The sequence below is a fragment of the Vulpes vulpes genome, chromosome 14, assembly GCF_048418805.1.
Source record: "Vulpes vulpes isolate BD-2025 chromosome 14, VulVul3, whole genome shotgun sequence".
Taxonomy (NCBI): domain Eukaryota; kingdom Metazoa; phylum Chordata; class Mammalia; order Carnivora; family Canidae; genus Vulpes; species Vulpes vulpes.
In genome coordinates this window covers 44,005,828-44,021,830 of record NC_132793.1, presented here as the reverse complement: position 1 = coordinate 44,021,830, position 16,003 = coordinate 44,005,828, and the positions used below count along the sequence as shown (strand labels likewise).

The window sequence follows — 16,003 nt, the reverse complement described above, 5'->3', positions numbered from 1 at the left end:
TCCCCGCTGGAGTGTCCCACCTCTCCTCAATACCTGCCTCACCTCAAATCTTTGTCTCAGGATTGAATGGTGTTTGGGGGTGGATCTAAACTGGGGTAGTGAAATAAATAGGCTTCAGGCCTTAGGCAACCCAGGTAAGCCCATCCACAGGGGATCTGTAAGGACCTTGCCTTCCCCCAAATATCACCTCATTTTTCTGACACAGTGCCTGAAATTTAACACAAGATTTCCCTTAATGGGATTGGGTAGCATCACTGTAGCTCCCAGGAGCTCTGCTAGGACAACCTCAGGAAGAACCATTCAGTAAGATGTTGGCCAACAGTCCCCAGATTCCCTATCCAGATGCTGTGGTAACAGTTTGGCCCTGGCATTCTGGCATTTTGTTGCCTTCCATGGTGCAAATGCTCCAGTCTGGCTGGTTGTAAGCCACCATTATGGCCTCACTGAAGGTGGGGTTACAAAGAGTCATGCAATCTCTTCTGGTGAGCCTGTAAGAGGAGGTTTCAGTGCCCCACTGTCTGCTCGTGGTTGGGAAAGGGATTATCAGAACAAAGGAAAGCTGGACCTGGCAGCAGGAGCAGTATCCAGATGTTGGGAACCTGATTTGGGAAAGCTTACTGCCAAGATGAGAAGGAAGGATGTGGAAGTACTTAAGAACTGACTAGCTCGTTGGTTTATGCCACACAGGCCCAGGCCTTCTCCTGGGTTCTGGGGAGCATTAGTTGAGAGATCTAGCTCCTGCATATCAGTGATAACAGGCCCATGGGATTCTGGAGGGAGTAAATTTGGCAGGAGTAGCCTTCTTGGAGGAGGAAATGGTTGGCTGAAGGTTGGTCTTAGAAGAAAAGCTTTCAGGAAAGCCTTGATGTACTTGGCCGTACCACCCTTGAAACATTCTCCTGGCTCCACAGCCCCACTTTCTGGTTGACTGTTCCTCAGCCTCCTTCACTAGATGTTTTTATTTTTCCCAACCTAACATCAGAATATAGTTCTGGGCTCTCTTCTATATCTACCTTTACTTCCTTTATGAGCTCTATGCCTTGAACACCATTTAAAGCTACTGATTTCCAAGTTTATGCCTGCAGCCAAGACCTCAGCCCTGAACTCAGGCCCATTTATCCCACTGTCTACCTGACATCTCCACTTGGATGACCCTCACACATATCATACATAATCTGTCCCCTTGTTACTTCCTCCTAAATATGTTCCCCATCCCACCACCTGTCTTCCTCATCTCCATAAAGGGCACTAGAAATTACTTTCAATTTTTCTTTCTCATCCCCTCCATACATCCATCAGAAAACCTCGTCAATTCTTTTGAAAAATCTCTTTTTATCCCTTTCTACTCTCACTCTACCTTATCTCATGTCGTCAGCATCTTGTCACCAGCTCCCTGACTTGTCTTCCTCTTCTTTGCCTTCTCATAATGCATTTTCACACAGTATAAAATATTATCTTAAAACATAAAGTGAATCATACCTTTACCTGGTTTGAATCCTCAATGGCAGTTAAAGCACAATCCAAACTTTTCACAACAGCCAACAAAATCTCTGGATGACCAGACCCTTGCTTAGTCCCAAATCATCTCCTCTTTAACATGTATTTAGGGGCTGACGCTAAAGCAACCACCAAGTTCTGCTGATTTTTATTCTGCAGTTCCTTCTGGTGCCTTTTATTGTTCTGCTTTATTGCTATAACTGAAGTGGAGTGGGCCACTGATCTCGACTCCTCTCACCTGTACTAGAGTTCTGTGTCCACCTCCTTTCCACAGCCTTGTGGTAGACAGGAGCATTTCTCTGCCTCTTGGATTTGGGTTTGGCCATGTGATCTACTTTAGCCAATGGGATATTAGTGGATTTAACACAAACGCAGGTTTGAAATGTATTTCCATCATTGACATGACTTCTTGTGCCTTTCATCCTGGAAGGAATGTGTCTCAGGAATTCAGTGGTCCAAAGAGGATGAGAGACACGAGGAATAGTTCCGTCTGAAGTTTGGATCCAAACCTAGATCAGCCAACACCTGTCACCTTACAGATGCATGAATGAGAAATACATGCTAATGTATGGCAGGCTGCTGAGTTTGGGGATGGTTTGTTATGCAGCATTATGGTAGCAATAGCTAACTTATACAGCTACCCTAGTCCAGGTCACTATGTTTTCTCTCTCCTGCAAATGTCTCATAGCCAGTCTTACTATCATCAGTCTGATCTGGCTCCAACCCCTTCTCTACATAGTAGTCAGAATCTTCTTTCTAAAAGGTGCATATAATCACAACACTCCCTCCCTCATACCCTTCCTTTTCCTACTGCCATGGCTCTAGCTCACCATATCCTTTAGCACATGGTCCCTCTCTGTCTCTTGTTTCATCCCAGCCACTCATCCCTCCACTTTGCCACATCCCTCCTGCTCCCACATCCCCCCAATTCCCATCCCAGGTGCTATTCTCAGGTCCTTCTGAGTATGAAGCTTTCTTGGATCTCAATCTTCTACAAGCTATTCCTCTTACATTCTTTACCGCTTGGCTCCCGATAATCTCAGGTTCTCAGAATAAGCATCACTTCCTTACAAGCATTGGAGGTCCCCAACCCCTGCCACATACCATGCAACTCCTGCACCACTAGCCCTTAGGAGGTCATGCATCACACTTTGTTTTGGAATTGCTTGTATAACTGTCTCTTTCCAGAGGCTGCAGTTCCAGGGGCACAGGACAGTGTCTGGCCTGCTCACTGAGGTATTCCCAATGGTGGTTACCAGTTTAGCACACAGTAAGCATTCAGTTAATGTTTGATCAGAAAAAGAATGAACTGGGCAGAAAGTATAGGATAAGAATCTTCTGATCACCTCTTCTTTTTCTCTTTGTGGATTCTGGGGTTAGATGGGTTCTTGCTTGGAAAAAAAAATAGACTCTTCCTCCCTCTATTACTTTGTGGATTTGCTTTGCATTTCTAAGGCTTAGCTTAGAGATCTGAGTTTTGTCCTGGCTTCCTGGAGCTTGCCTGGTGACTTTCTTAGTTCAAAATGGGACAAGAAGTGCTCATTTCCCAAACTCTGAGTTTTAAAAATATTTCAGGCACTTAGGTAGCTAGCTGGCTTCTGAGCAAACCGCAAGTGCTAAGAAATGTCAAAATCTGTAAGACTGCATTTATTCCTCACTATCAAATGCCTGAACCTAATACCATGCACAAAACAGCTGTCTTGATGGTAATTACCCAATAATTATGACTTAGAAACTCCAACTAGTAGAGATGGAAAAATTGCTTCAGAATTGTCAGCAGGTCCGTTGTGAGGGCAGGAGAGACTATTAAACCCCCACAGGCTTCTGGGTTCTGATGGGAGAGATGCAGAGAGATGTCATGGGGTTATTGTCATGCTAAATGGAAGGAGGCCCCTGAGTGTCCTTACAGAAATGAAGCCTCTCTCTCCCAGAAAAAGCTGGAAGTGAAGAGGGAAGGCAAAATGCTCATGGCAAATAAACCCTGAAGTTTGCTTTTTCATGTACCTGGAACTATTTTTCCAAGTGAGTTGGGTATCATGTCATGAGGTTACACAGATGCCCTACACATGTGGATGGGCATTGGGGGCTGGGCTGGGGGGGCCTGATGAAAACCAGGTAGGACCCAGGGACTGAAAAATGTGTAATCCTCATGGAAGGATCAAAAATGTTTCCTCCAATCTTTAGTCAGAAATCCATTGTAGACATATATAAGGCATCATGGCCTGGGCAGTGAGGAATCTGGGGGTCAGGAGTTGTTTATTCCTTCCAGGTCCTTCTTTATGTAAAGCTGCAGAGCTCACTTAAGCCTAAGAGCAGATCCTGTCCTCTCTTCTAGCAGAGATTCAAACTTAGAGATGTATCTGGTCTAAAATCCCATCCCAGTGATGCCCCTCATGCTCCTGTGTCCTCAACCATGCATGGTGGCATTGTGGTGCTCTTTGTTTTTGGCAATCGTCTCCTCCTTCCTACTGTGGCAAGAAAAAAAAAAGTCTCACTATATTCTCTGCCTATTTCTGGCTGTGACAACCTCTCTGACCTGCAGAAGAGGACTTGGGATAGCAATGCACAAAGAGTGAAACCCATGACTCCTGCCCACCTCACTCCTGCATTTCTATTGCCTGGCTTCCTTCCCTTCTATTCTCAGACACAGCATGTTTCAGTGCCTTGGCACTTGTAGTCCCCTCTTTCTAGAATGCTCCTCCTGCCCTCTTTCTAATCATTTGCTCTTCACACAGAACCCACCTCCCTGTCCAATGAATCCAGTGATGTGTGCCACTCACCCTATCACATCATTGTCTTCATGAGGCTTTTGCTCTCCCAAGTTAGCACATTCATGTACTTGTCACTCATGAACTGTCTGACTTCCCCCTCAACCTGGTGCATATTCTAAGGGGGAGGGTCTCCTCTCTCTTGTAATTCTGTGTTCTTAGCACCTCTCCAAGTTGTCGACACATTTAGCAGCTGCACAAACAACAGTGTTGATTGAAGAAATAATCCTTGCCTTACTTAGTTGTTGTCAGGACTAGATGAAGCCATGCAGGCATGGTGTCCCTAGAGTGCCTGGCACATAGGTACTCAATGAATATCAAGCTATTCCTTTTTTTTTTTTTTTTAAGATTTACTTATTTGAGAGAGTGAGTGCGTAAGTAGGGGGAGGTGCAGAGGGAGAGGGAATCTCAGGCAGACTCCACCCTGAGTGCAGAGCCTGATATGAAGCTCTATTTCACAACCCAGAGATCATGACCTGAGCTGAAACCAAAAGACATTTAACTGATTGAGCCACCCAAGCGCCCCTTAAACTATTCTTATTGCTGTTATCTTCCCCTCTGCTCTTTTATCAGGTCATCCTTTTCCTTCATTTTGTTCTATTCACATGTTTTCTACCCACGGTGGGAAATTTAGGATCATCCGTGCATCCATCCATCTATCCATGCATGCATCCATCCATCCAACAAACACTTGTTGAGCATGTTCTAAGTTCCAGGCACTACCAGGCATAGAGGAAACAATAAATGCATAAGATGAGAATAGTTCTTGCCCTTAGGGAGATCACCTATCTGGGGGAGACTCAGGCAAAGGAGCAAAGGTAAGCTTTGATGGGAGCTGCTCAAAAACACAGGGACGACATCTGATCCAAGCTTGGGAGATCACATTAGACATCCAAGCTGACACCTAAAGGTGAGCTGGAGCAGACAAAAGAAGCCTCTCGTAGCAGCCCCTTTATCCCTTCTGTGAGGTGATCTGGTTCCAGATGGCCATTTTCTGGGACCCCTGGCTTCCAGGAAAACCAAAAGACAGAGATTGATTGGGCCAAATCCTAGGTCACTACTTTGGTCTACCATTACTTTTCTTTACAAGTAAAGTCTCCCAGAAAATTAAAGTGCATTTCTCTATAGGCCAGCAACTTCATTGTTTTTGATGAGAATATTTCCCAACTTTTTCTTGATGACTCAGAATCACCACTACAAATATAAATTCTTTTTACCTGAGCTGAAATATGGCAAAGCTCTCAGAAGTTTGTATGTATGTATGTATGTGTGTATTTATTTATTTATCTCAGAAGTTATTGATGCACAAGGGAGTTGCTTGCCCCTACTTTTGAGGAAATAAGATTTATTTTCTTTCTTCTTTCTTTCTTTCTTTCTTTCTTTCTTCTTTCTTTCTTTCTTTCTTTCTTTCTTTCTTTCTTTCTTTCTTTTCTTTCTTCTTTCTTTCAAAAGATTTTATTTATTTATTCATAAATAAATAAGAGACACGCACACAAAGAGAGAGAGAGGCAGAGACACAGGCAGAGGGAGAAACAGGCTCCATGCAGGGAGCCCGACATGGGACTAGATCCCGGGTCTCCAGGATCACACCCTGGGCTGAAGGCGGTGCTAACCGCTGACCCACCCAGGCTGCCCAAGATTTATTTTCTATTTAAACAAGTAAAATGTCCTGCTATGTGCAAGATGGCAAAGTGTGCAGTGTGAATGGCAAACACAAAATGGATATGGTCCTACATTCTAATAGCAAGTAGATGATGTGGGTACATAACAGACAATGTAGGAAAGAGAATGGATCAACAGGGATATGGAGAACAGATGATGTAATGTGCAGTGTGAGGCTGTATTTGGGCAGCACATGGAAGGGCTAGAGAGCTAGGCATGTGGTCAGGACTTGAAATATTCTTTTGCCTATGGGATTTCCTCTTTGTTGAATGCCCTCCCAACCAAAGAGATCAAACTATCTGACTAAAATACAAAAAAAAAAAAAAAAAAAAAAAGTAGCATTTTAAAGAATGCTGCTAGGATCTGAGGCTGGTTTTATTACTCTGTCCCTCCCTAAATCAGCTCACCTGGCTGTACTTCCCTGCTTTTTGACCATTTACTTTTTTGTTTTGACTCAGGCTCAAAACTTTTCCTTAAGTTAAGATTTTACTACTTATAAAATATAGGATTCTAGACCACATAGTTTTAAACTAAATACATCATGGGCTTCCTAATATCTCCTAAGTTGTGAATATTACTAAAAAACAAGTAGACATCTTTCTAAAGAAGACATACAGATGGCCAACAGACACATGAAAAGATATATGTCTAACATCACCTGTTATTGGGGAAATGCAAATCAAAACCACAATGAGATATCACTTCTCCTGTGTCAGAATGGCTAAAATCTAAAATACAAAGATTAACAAGTATTTGCAAAGATGTAGAGAAAAATGAATCCTTGTGCATTGTTGGTGAGAATGTAAATTGGTGTGGCTACCATGGAAAACATTATGGGGAGGGTTCCTCAAAAAATTAAAAGTAGAAATACCACATGATTCAGTAATTCCACTACTGGATATTTACCCAGAAAAAACAAAAACATTAACTCAAAAAGATATATGCATTCTATGTTTGTTGCAGAATTATTTACAATAGCTAAGACCCAGAAGGAACCTAAGTGTTCATTAATAGATGAATTGATAAGGAAGATATAGCAGAATATTATACTGCCATAACAAAGGATCAGGTCATGCCATTTGAGACAACATGGATGGACCTAGAGGTTATTAGGATAAGTTAAATAAGTCAGACTGAGAAAGACAAATACTCTTATGATTCCACTCATAAATGGAATCTCATAAAGAAATAAACTACAAAAAGCAGAATCAGACTTATAAATACAGAGAAGAAACTGGTGATTGCTAGAGGGGAGGAAAGTGGGATGCTAGGCAAAACGGGTGAAGGGGAATGGGAGATATAGGCCTCCAGTTACGGAATGAGTAAGCCATGGGAATAAAAGAGTATAAGGAATACAGTAAATGATACTGTAATAGTGATGTAATAGGACAGACGGTAGCTATACTTGTGTTGAACAAAGCATAATGTATAAACTTGTCAAAACGCTAAGTTGTACTCCTGAAACTAATGTAATATTGTGTGTCAACTATCTTCAAATTTAAAAAATAAATTAAAAAATAGGTTAACAAAAATTTTCCTTCGAATTTTAAAAGTTCAAAATGAAATCTTTTCCATACATGGTTCTGAAACAACTGTATGTCCACATTCAAAAGAATGAAGCTGGACCCCTACCTCACACTATATATATATATATAAATCTTGATTTCTATATATATATAGAAGATATATATATATAAAAATCTTGATTTCTATATATATCAAGAAAAATCTTGATTTCTATATATATATAGAAGATATATATATAAAAATCTTGATTTCTATATATATCAAGAAAAATCTTGATTTCTATATATATATAGAAGATATATATATATATAAAAATCTTGATTTCCCTGGGGTTCATGAACTGTTTATAGATTACTTTATTGAATTTCTGCTTTCAAAAGAGAGGCCTGCATTGGACGTTTGTATTCTGGGAATAAAATGAATACCCCTCTGGAACTGAGTACAGAAATAGCAACATTTGGATGAAAATGCAACGACATGTCTTTCTCCAGTCTGTTGACCGAAAGTTCCCCCCGGAGCACTCTCTTGTGTGTCATGGCTGTTAGCACAGAAGTAGCCTGTTTCTTGTCCTGTATTTTCCCCTCCACTTCAGTTAAAGGCAATCTTAAACCACAGAATTAGATGTGCTCCTTGCACAATCCCAGCAGAATGACCAAAGTGACCCAGTTATGTCATCTACAGATGGAAAACATGAATTTGGGCCAAACATCTAATAGGGCCTGAATTTTTGTCTCCATGATTTCACCCTGTCACTAAGTCTGGGACCTGAAAAGCATATGTTTTCATGGCTGTGGGTGTTACTGAATGAGAATTATGCTTAATTTTCTGCTCTCTGAAGAGTGTTGGGAGAATGTCAGAAGGACAGGAAAAGAGGGCAGATCATTGGGACTCATTTATGGCAGACAATGTGCTTTGCTGAATTGGAATTTTAGGTCTGATATCCATGTTCAGTCAGGGAGATTTCAAAGCTGGAGGGGAGGAACTGGTTTGCTTCTAGAATGAGTTTTGAGTTGCTGTTCTTATTTGGAAAGGTTTTGATTTCACCTTAGATGAGGTGCCCTGTAACCACAGTAAAGAAAAAATAAACACAATGGGTCTTAGGGACACAGGAAGGATGTACATCCCCTGTCCCTGTCTGTGCATTTCTCCACTAGAGAGAGTCCATGTAGTAAAAGTCTATTATTTATGGATCAAATTTCTAGTATATTTAGAGCACAGTTTCTTTCCATCTTTTTGCTGCTTGCTAGTCTCTTTACCAGAGGCAACAAAAAGTAGTTGAAATTCATAACTTTAATAAGAGATAAGTGGGGAAATGAAACAGAGGAACACTAGGATCTGTTGAGTTCTCCAGCAGATCCACACCCAGTGCTCTGATTTGGGTTAAGGGGCACAGAAGACAGGCAGAGTCGGGGGTGCCAATGAAGATGGAATCTAAAGGTGGACCGTGAAGTGGGAGACAGAATATTTCATAGAGCAAAGCTTGAGCCTGTGGAGGGAGGGATACACCCAAGCCTGAGTATGACTAACCATTGACAGAGGGTCACGGCTAGTATTTCCAAAGGAAGGTAAGTCGATTCAACACTTTTTTCATAGTTCAAGTATGTACATGCCCCATACTATGTGCCACGGGGAAGCTTACCCTCATGGAGCTTCTTGTGGTCAGAATGTCGAGGTTAAGCACGTGTTTAAAAAAAAAGAATAGAAGATTGCCATGAAGCTGTCCTCTGAATCTCAGGAATGAAGTAAAGACAAATTAAATGTAAGGAATACTGTCATTTGGAAAAATAATTAGGCATGTGTAAAGAGCTTTAAAGTGCTTATATTCTATATAACAACTCTAGCCCTGGGAAAATAACCTCAAATGCTAATACAGTTTTATGTATAATTTTTATAGATCTCTAAAATCTATAAGATCAATGTACAAAGATGTGTATTGTATCATTATTTATAACCATGAAAATCTTGAAGCAATATGTATCTAACAGCAGCAGCATGGTTACGTAAATTTTAGTGTAATAAGAATATGAGGTTGCCTTTAAAGATGATGTTTCTAGTAAGATTTTAAGAAAAACATGTTTGCTATATTAAGGAGTGAAAAAAAGAGCAATGCACACAATTGTACAGTGAAGTCTCAGCTATGTAAACCAAAGTGGAAAGAAAAATATACTGACATATTAACAATTGATATTTATAGACTGACTGTGCATACTTTTTATTGCATCCTCTGACCCAACAGAGTCGCATGGGTGGCCACAGCCACATGTGGCTACCTAAATTGAAATTAATTAGAATCAAATTAAAATAAAAAATCCAGGTCTTCACTTGAACCAGCCACATTTTAAGTTATTAAATAGTCTCATGGATCTTTTGGCTACTCTGTATGACAGTACAATATAGAACACTTCTATCATTATAGAAAGTTCTATTGGGCAGGCACTGCTCCAGAGTATTCTATAATTAGAGTTTCTCTAATTTTTGATGAAGACCATGTGCTATTTTTCTAATCAGAAAAAAGGAATAACAAAGTCAAGTTAAGATGATTTGACTGTAGAAAAACCCGAGAGATGATGTGAGGAATGGCAAGACAGAATCAAGGTGAACTTGTATTTTAAGGAAGAGTGACTTTAATGAAAGATATTCAGTATAATAGATAATACTGTCCTCACCTTAAGTACAGGAATGGTGTGTTAACTGGGAGAGTCCACACATGGCTCAGGAAAAGGAGTTCAAAGAGGCAGGATTGGTCAATGTGCTCCAGGATGGTTGTTGTGGCAGAGAGAAAAACCCTATGGTATGGGTGGATGTCTCAGATAAAGCAACTCAGCAGCTCTGGTAAAAGGTTATCCAGCAAATCCTCCTGTTGGGCTTCCACTCTCAACCTGACACCCTAGACTTTAGAGTCTGCTAGTGTCCACTGACACTTGCATGTCCTCTCTATCCTTGATGCACAGTTAAACAAGTGTCCTGGAGCTTCCTATCTGGCACTTGTATATCTTACTACTATCTGTTTACATTCTAGCATATACATCAAACTCTCGTGGACTTGGTTGATGTGTGTCCCTTCATAATTGCCTGATGGACAACAATGTCACTCATAAAATCTTAGGAAGATTATCTGGAACCCTGTGACCACCCAGTTGGTCCTTTCAGTGGCCAACTTGGAGGACATTTCTTCAGTGTCTATTTTACATGCATCACTTAAAAACATGAAGCAAGTTCAAGATTTAGGACAAGGGCTGTGAGTGAAATAGAAACAAGGGCTGTGGAGAGAGATGCCATTGGTGGTGGTGGTGGGGAGGGTCCAGAAAGGAATTCTGAATGAGACATACCTGAAAGAAGGGACATAATTTCCAATGGGAAGAGGATGGGATGTCTGCATCTGAGGCAGAGTAGTCTTTAGTAGGAGGGGAAAGATGAGGAGATTCAGGCACAGTGACTCTGAGGGGCACTGGCTTGGCTTTACGCAATGTCTAAGACAGAGAGTCGTCTGGAGGTGTAATGTTTAGGGTGCACTGTTGGGGCTGTTGAAGAACTGGCCTTTCTGGTGGGAATCTGTTGACATTACAAATAGCCAAGGCTAAGTGGTCCTTATCCCTGGGCTTAGGGTCCAGGATTAAAACTCATGCTGCTAAAAAAAAAAAAAAAAACCTCATGCTGCTGAATCTCTCATAAAAGTCACCAAAGACATCATTTTCTAAATCAGTATTGTATTGTCATGGAAGTTTGGATATCATTATTTGTTTATTGTCTGATGAGCACTCACATGATCTGACCCCGCCTAATCTCCCAACTGCCTCTCAAAGCATGGGGACCCTCCCCCAGGCTCACTCTATTCCATTTACACTGGATTTGCTTTTGTCTCTCCAACATGCCAATTGCATCTCTGCCTTAAAGCCTTTCCACTTGCTGTTCTTTTTGCCTGGAATGCTCCATGCTGCCCCAATTTCCCCATGGCTGTTCTCTCTACTCATTCAGATTTCATGTCATAGTTCTCTCCTGAGAGAAGCCTTCCCCCAAGGGAATGTGGTCTTTCTCACCATGGTATTCCCCAATGTCACTGACAACAGAGGAGAGAGATCTCCACTCCTTAGAACACATTCTGTTTCTTTCCATCTCCTTGTGCTGATCTTCACCTTCTGGTGAAATTTCTCAGCCAAGAGGTAACTTCAGATGAACCAAAAACACGTGGACTTTCTGCATGGATTTCAATTTCATTGCATCTGGCTGGACCTTCCCTAGTTGAAACAGCCATTCACCAAGGAGCTTGGAGGACAACCATCATCTGATTAAATAGGCCATCATATTTTCTTCAGGATACACAATTACTTAACAACAAATTGTGTAGATAGACCAAGGTAATGCTCAGTAGCACATTTAGAGAACCAGCACTGGGCTGGGTGTAAAAACTCTGGAGCACATTATTCTTTTTTTCCTGTGTCTTCCTGTGCAAAAATCTTGAATTGCAGCGTCTTCCTCAGTCAGTCCTCAGACAGTGTCTTAGACAGAGTTGCCATCAGCAGAAGGGGAATATTTTAACAAATTGGGAAAGAGGGCCGTACCCGCTGTGTCACTCACCTACACATATATCTGAAATCACAATCAGTTTAGCCTCAAGAAACAGCATGGAGGCCATCATCTCGGGGTCTGACTGTCATCAGATCTCTGGGAGGGAGGAAGGGCATTTTGATTTTTTGTCCCTTCCTCCGTGAATGAAATTATTTTGCCCACAAAGCAAACACACCAGACTGGGGGTGGCAGATGATGGTCCATAGGCCAAATGTGGCCAGCCTCCAATTTTTGCATCATCTATGAGTTAAAAATGATTTTTCTATTTTACAATGGTTAAGAAGAATGAAAAGAATCCTATATCACAGATCATGACATGTAAAAATCATAAAGAATTCAAATTTCAGTTTCTGTACAGAAAGTTGCATTGAAACAGTCACACTCGCTCATTTACACATTGTCTACAGCTAGGGCAACAGAGGTGGATAGTTGTGACAGAGACCATCTGGCCCACAAAGCCCAAAGTGTTACTATCTGGCCCTTCACAGAATAAGTTTGCCAATCCTGTTTTCAAGGTCTGAATTTCCCCACAAGCCTGATTTTGGAAGGTCTTCAATGAGGAAGAGTTTAACTCTCAACAATTAGTATTTCCACATCGCCTTTGCCCTGAAAACAGTGTCCCCAAAGCCCAAGACTTGAAGAGGAATCGCAGGCAAAACCAACTCACGTAGGATCCATAGTCCACAGCCAGGGTCTGTAGGGCCCATGGGAGACCAAGGCCAATGAGGATATCAAACACATTGCTCCCAATAGAGTTGGACACAGCCATGTCTCCCATGCCTGCAAAGAAAAGAGGTCACTTAAGTGAAGAGGGGATCTGAGGCTAGTACAGGGGCCTTCCAAAAGGACTCTCTCAACCCTTGATCTGACAGCCAGAGACTTAGCAGCAGGTTTGCTAGCTCGCTTGCTAGATGGTTCCCTCCCAGGCCACCACCCTTATTTTCAATAGAATATGTATTTTCAGTAGAAAGGGATGGAATAGAACAGGTCAGAATAGAATGAAATGCACCTTCCACTGAACTGTTGACCTTTCAACATGATCATTAGCTAAATGTGAATGTTTGCAAAAGCCAAATATAGTTCCCCAAATTCTGAAGCATCCTTATAGAAAGGACAAAATCGACAGTGCTATTAAGCCTCTCATGAGCTCACCAACTCATATGTTAGTACCATCTCCCAACTGCTCTACACTGTCTTTAATTCTTTTTCTAAGTAGTTGAGCACTATTAAGAAAAATAATGTAAGCAGTGGAATTTTGTGAGGACTTCTAGGGGACACTGTGCTAAGTGTTGTAGCTGCACACTGTGTTTGTTGAAAACAAATGCAATCTAGCACAAATCAGTCACATAAATTAGAATGGGTGCTGGCGAAGGGCATGGCCATCTGGAAGGGGCATCCATCTGTGAGCTTGGTTTTGAAGGAGGGGAGGCTCTGCCATACACTGAGGACTGACCTGTGGCAACCACCACTACCAGGGTCATGCAGCTGGGTAGACCATAGGAGTCTGTCTTCTCTAAGTTTTGGTTTCCCCATCCATCAAATGGGGTCTGATTTTCTCTACCCTGTAGAGTTGTTTAAATAAGATAACGTCCCTAAGCTGCTTTGTTTGATGTGTGGCACTCAGCAAAGGTTAGCTATCATTACATTTATGACTATTTTTAATAATAGAAGGATGGTAACACAAGCTCCAAATGGGGCTTTGCATGCTACCTAGAAATGTCTCTGCCTTTCTTTTCTTTCTTTTTTTTTAAATTTTATTGATTTATTCATGAAGACACACAGAGAGAGGCAGAGACATAGGCAGAGGGAGAAGCAGGCTCCCTGTGGGGAGCCCGATGTGGGACTTGATCCCCAGATCAGGGTCACACCCAAAGGCAGACGCTCAACCACTGAGCCACCCAGGTGTCCCCATCTCTGCCTTTCTTAATGGTAGATCTTCTTCCTCTGTTCTTTTGATTCCAGTTAGCTTTTTAACCAACAGCGCACTGAAGTCACCCATCACCCTTGATAATTGCCACGTGGATCCGCTAAAGCTCCCCCTACCCAGAGGAGACCCCTTTCTTCCCTATCCCCGCCCCATGTAACTGGAGATCCCACCTTGTCGGGCCACAATGAGGCTGGCCATGCAATCGGGCACACTGGTTCCAGCTGCCAGGAAAGTGATCCCCATGATGACATCAGGAATCCCCAGTGTGTATCCAATGATTGTGACCTGGAAGAAGCAGGAAGAGGTAGTGAGCTGGGGGTTGATGCCAGCTCTACCTGCTAGTGGATCCTCGGTCCAAGAAGAACAGAAGGCTGCAGTCTGAGTGGTCTGCCCAGGGGGCAATGTCTGCTCTCCATATCAGTGTAGATGGCAAAGAACATTGAGTGGAGCAGACTGGGACTGCAGGTCAGGGGACCAGGGTGCAATTATGGAATCCATGTTTTCCAACCAGAGATTGGCATTTATACGTGTTCCTTTCAGGTGAGGCAGGAAGCTTGAGAGAGAAGAAACAGTTCCTGGGAAAAGGTGATTTGAGGACAGAATATCTGAACTTAGGATGGTCCTGGGAAACCCAAGATGGATGGCTGCCGTGCTGCACTGGACTAGGTTTGCTCCCTAGTTCAAAAGAAAAGTCAGAAATGGGCAACGAATTCTGGAGGGTTGTGTTTCCTAAACTGGCTTTCAGGCAGAGGCTGTTTTGAGCCATAACCCCACAATCAATGCCAGTCCTTGAATCCTTGTTTTAGCTTCAGAAGAGACCCTTGATGGTACCTGGTCCAAGGGCCTTATTTTCTGGTTGACAAAACTGTGACTCAGTTAGAGGAAGTGGCTATGACAGCTGGGATTATGACTCCCCAATTCCTCATGTCTTTCCTTCATGCTCTTTGCCTTGTGGCTCTGCTATTCTTCTCACTAGAGCAGGTGGAGTATAGTTTCTCCACTCCACTGAGAGTGAGCAGAAGCCACAGGCCAAGGCAGTGTTTCCACTGGCCCTCTGGCATTCAAACAATCTGCCATGAGAAGAGCATTACCCAGGTAGCCACAGGTCCATGGACAATGAGCCAACATATGGAGTAGACATGAAGCCCATCCACGGCCTGAATCAAACACAACCATGCTGTGGCCTAAAGCAGAATTGCTCAGTCAGTGCTGGCTAAGATTCATCGAACCACACTCAACCTGCAGATATGTGAGCAGGAGGAGAACTTCTTGTGATTCGAAAGCACTGAGTTTAAGGGTTGTTTGGTATGCTGCTTATTGAGGCAATAGCTGACTGACAGTTATAGGGCTGAAAACACACTTCCTATTCCCCTCTGATTGAGTGTATTTTTTCTCTCTAAAGAGATCTAGCAATGCCATGGGGTCCTCAATACACTCACCATCCACACCATCATGTAGGAGAAAGCTGCTATCCATAATGTGGAAGAAGCAAATGTCACCATAAACCATTTTTCCCAGCGGGGCTTGTTGCAGTTGGGTACAGTGAAGTATAAGACAAAACTCAGTGGCCAGGTGAACACCCACTTCACTGTTTCCAGTTTTCCAGCTGGGAAAATAGGAAAGGCAAAAAAATTTAGTGAGTTTATTTCTCTGTTTTACCAGCCCTCCATGCTATTTTCCCTAGACATTTGTATCCTAATTGATGAGCTGTGAAATAAGCCTTATTATGTTGTTCTTTTCATAAAAGACACAAATAGTTTTCCACCAGCGACAAAACCTGGTGTACAAAATCAGGCAGGATAAAAACAGTTATCCACTGCTCACCTGCTAGCTAGGCCCCCAAATGACAGAGGAGTCACTTCTGAGTATGCAGGGCTGGGAGGATGGTTTGGCACATAGGGCCAGGTGGGAAAGGATGAGGAATATTCTCAGGCACAAAGGGAGAGGAGTGTGTGGGGTGTGGGTGAAGGTCGGGGAGGGGAGCTGGAAGACCACCAGTCTTTCTGGGGTCTGTTCTCCCCACAGATAACAAAGATCTTGCCAGATTATAAGGTGT

General features: G+C 42.5%; 1 protein-coding gene across 2 annotated transcripts in view; it reads right to left on the bottom strand.

The window, feature by feature from the left end:
• Window positions 1-16,003, bottom strand: part of SLC24A3 (solute carrier family 24 member 3) — a 477,919-nt gene that overhangs the window by 15,098 nt on the left and 446,818 nt on the right. For both annotated transcript variants that reach the window (XM_072736499.1, XM_072736500.1), the window contains exons 13-15: window positions 15,387-15,553; window positions 14,118-14,232; window positions 12,688-12,800 (exon numbers count right to left, since the gene is read on the bottom strand). In XM_072736499.1, the coding sequence (XP_072592600.1) occupies window positions 12,688-12,800; window positions 14,118-14,232; window positions 15,387-15,553 (395 nt within the window). The remainder of the gene's footprint in view (window positions 1-12,687; window positions 12,801-14,117; window positions 14,233-15,386; window positions 15,554-16,003) is intronic.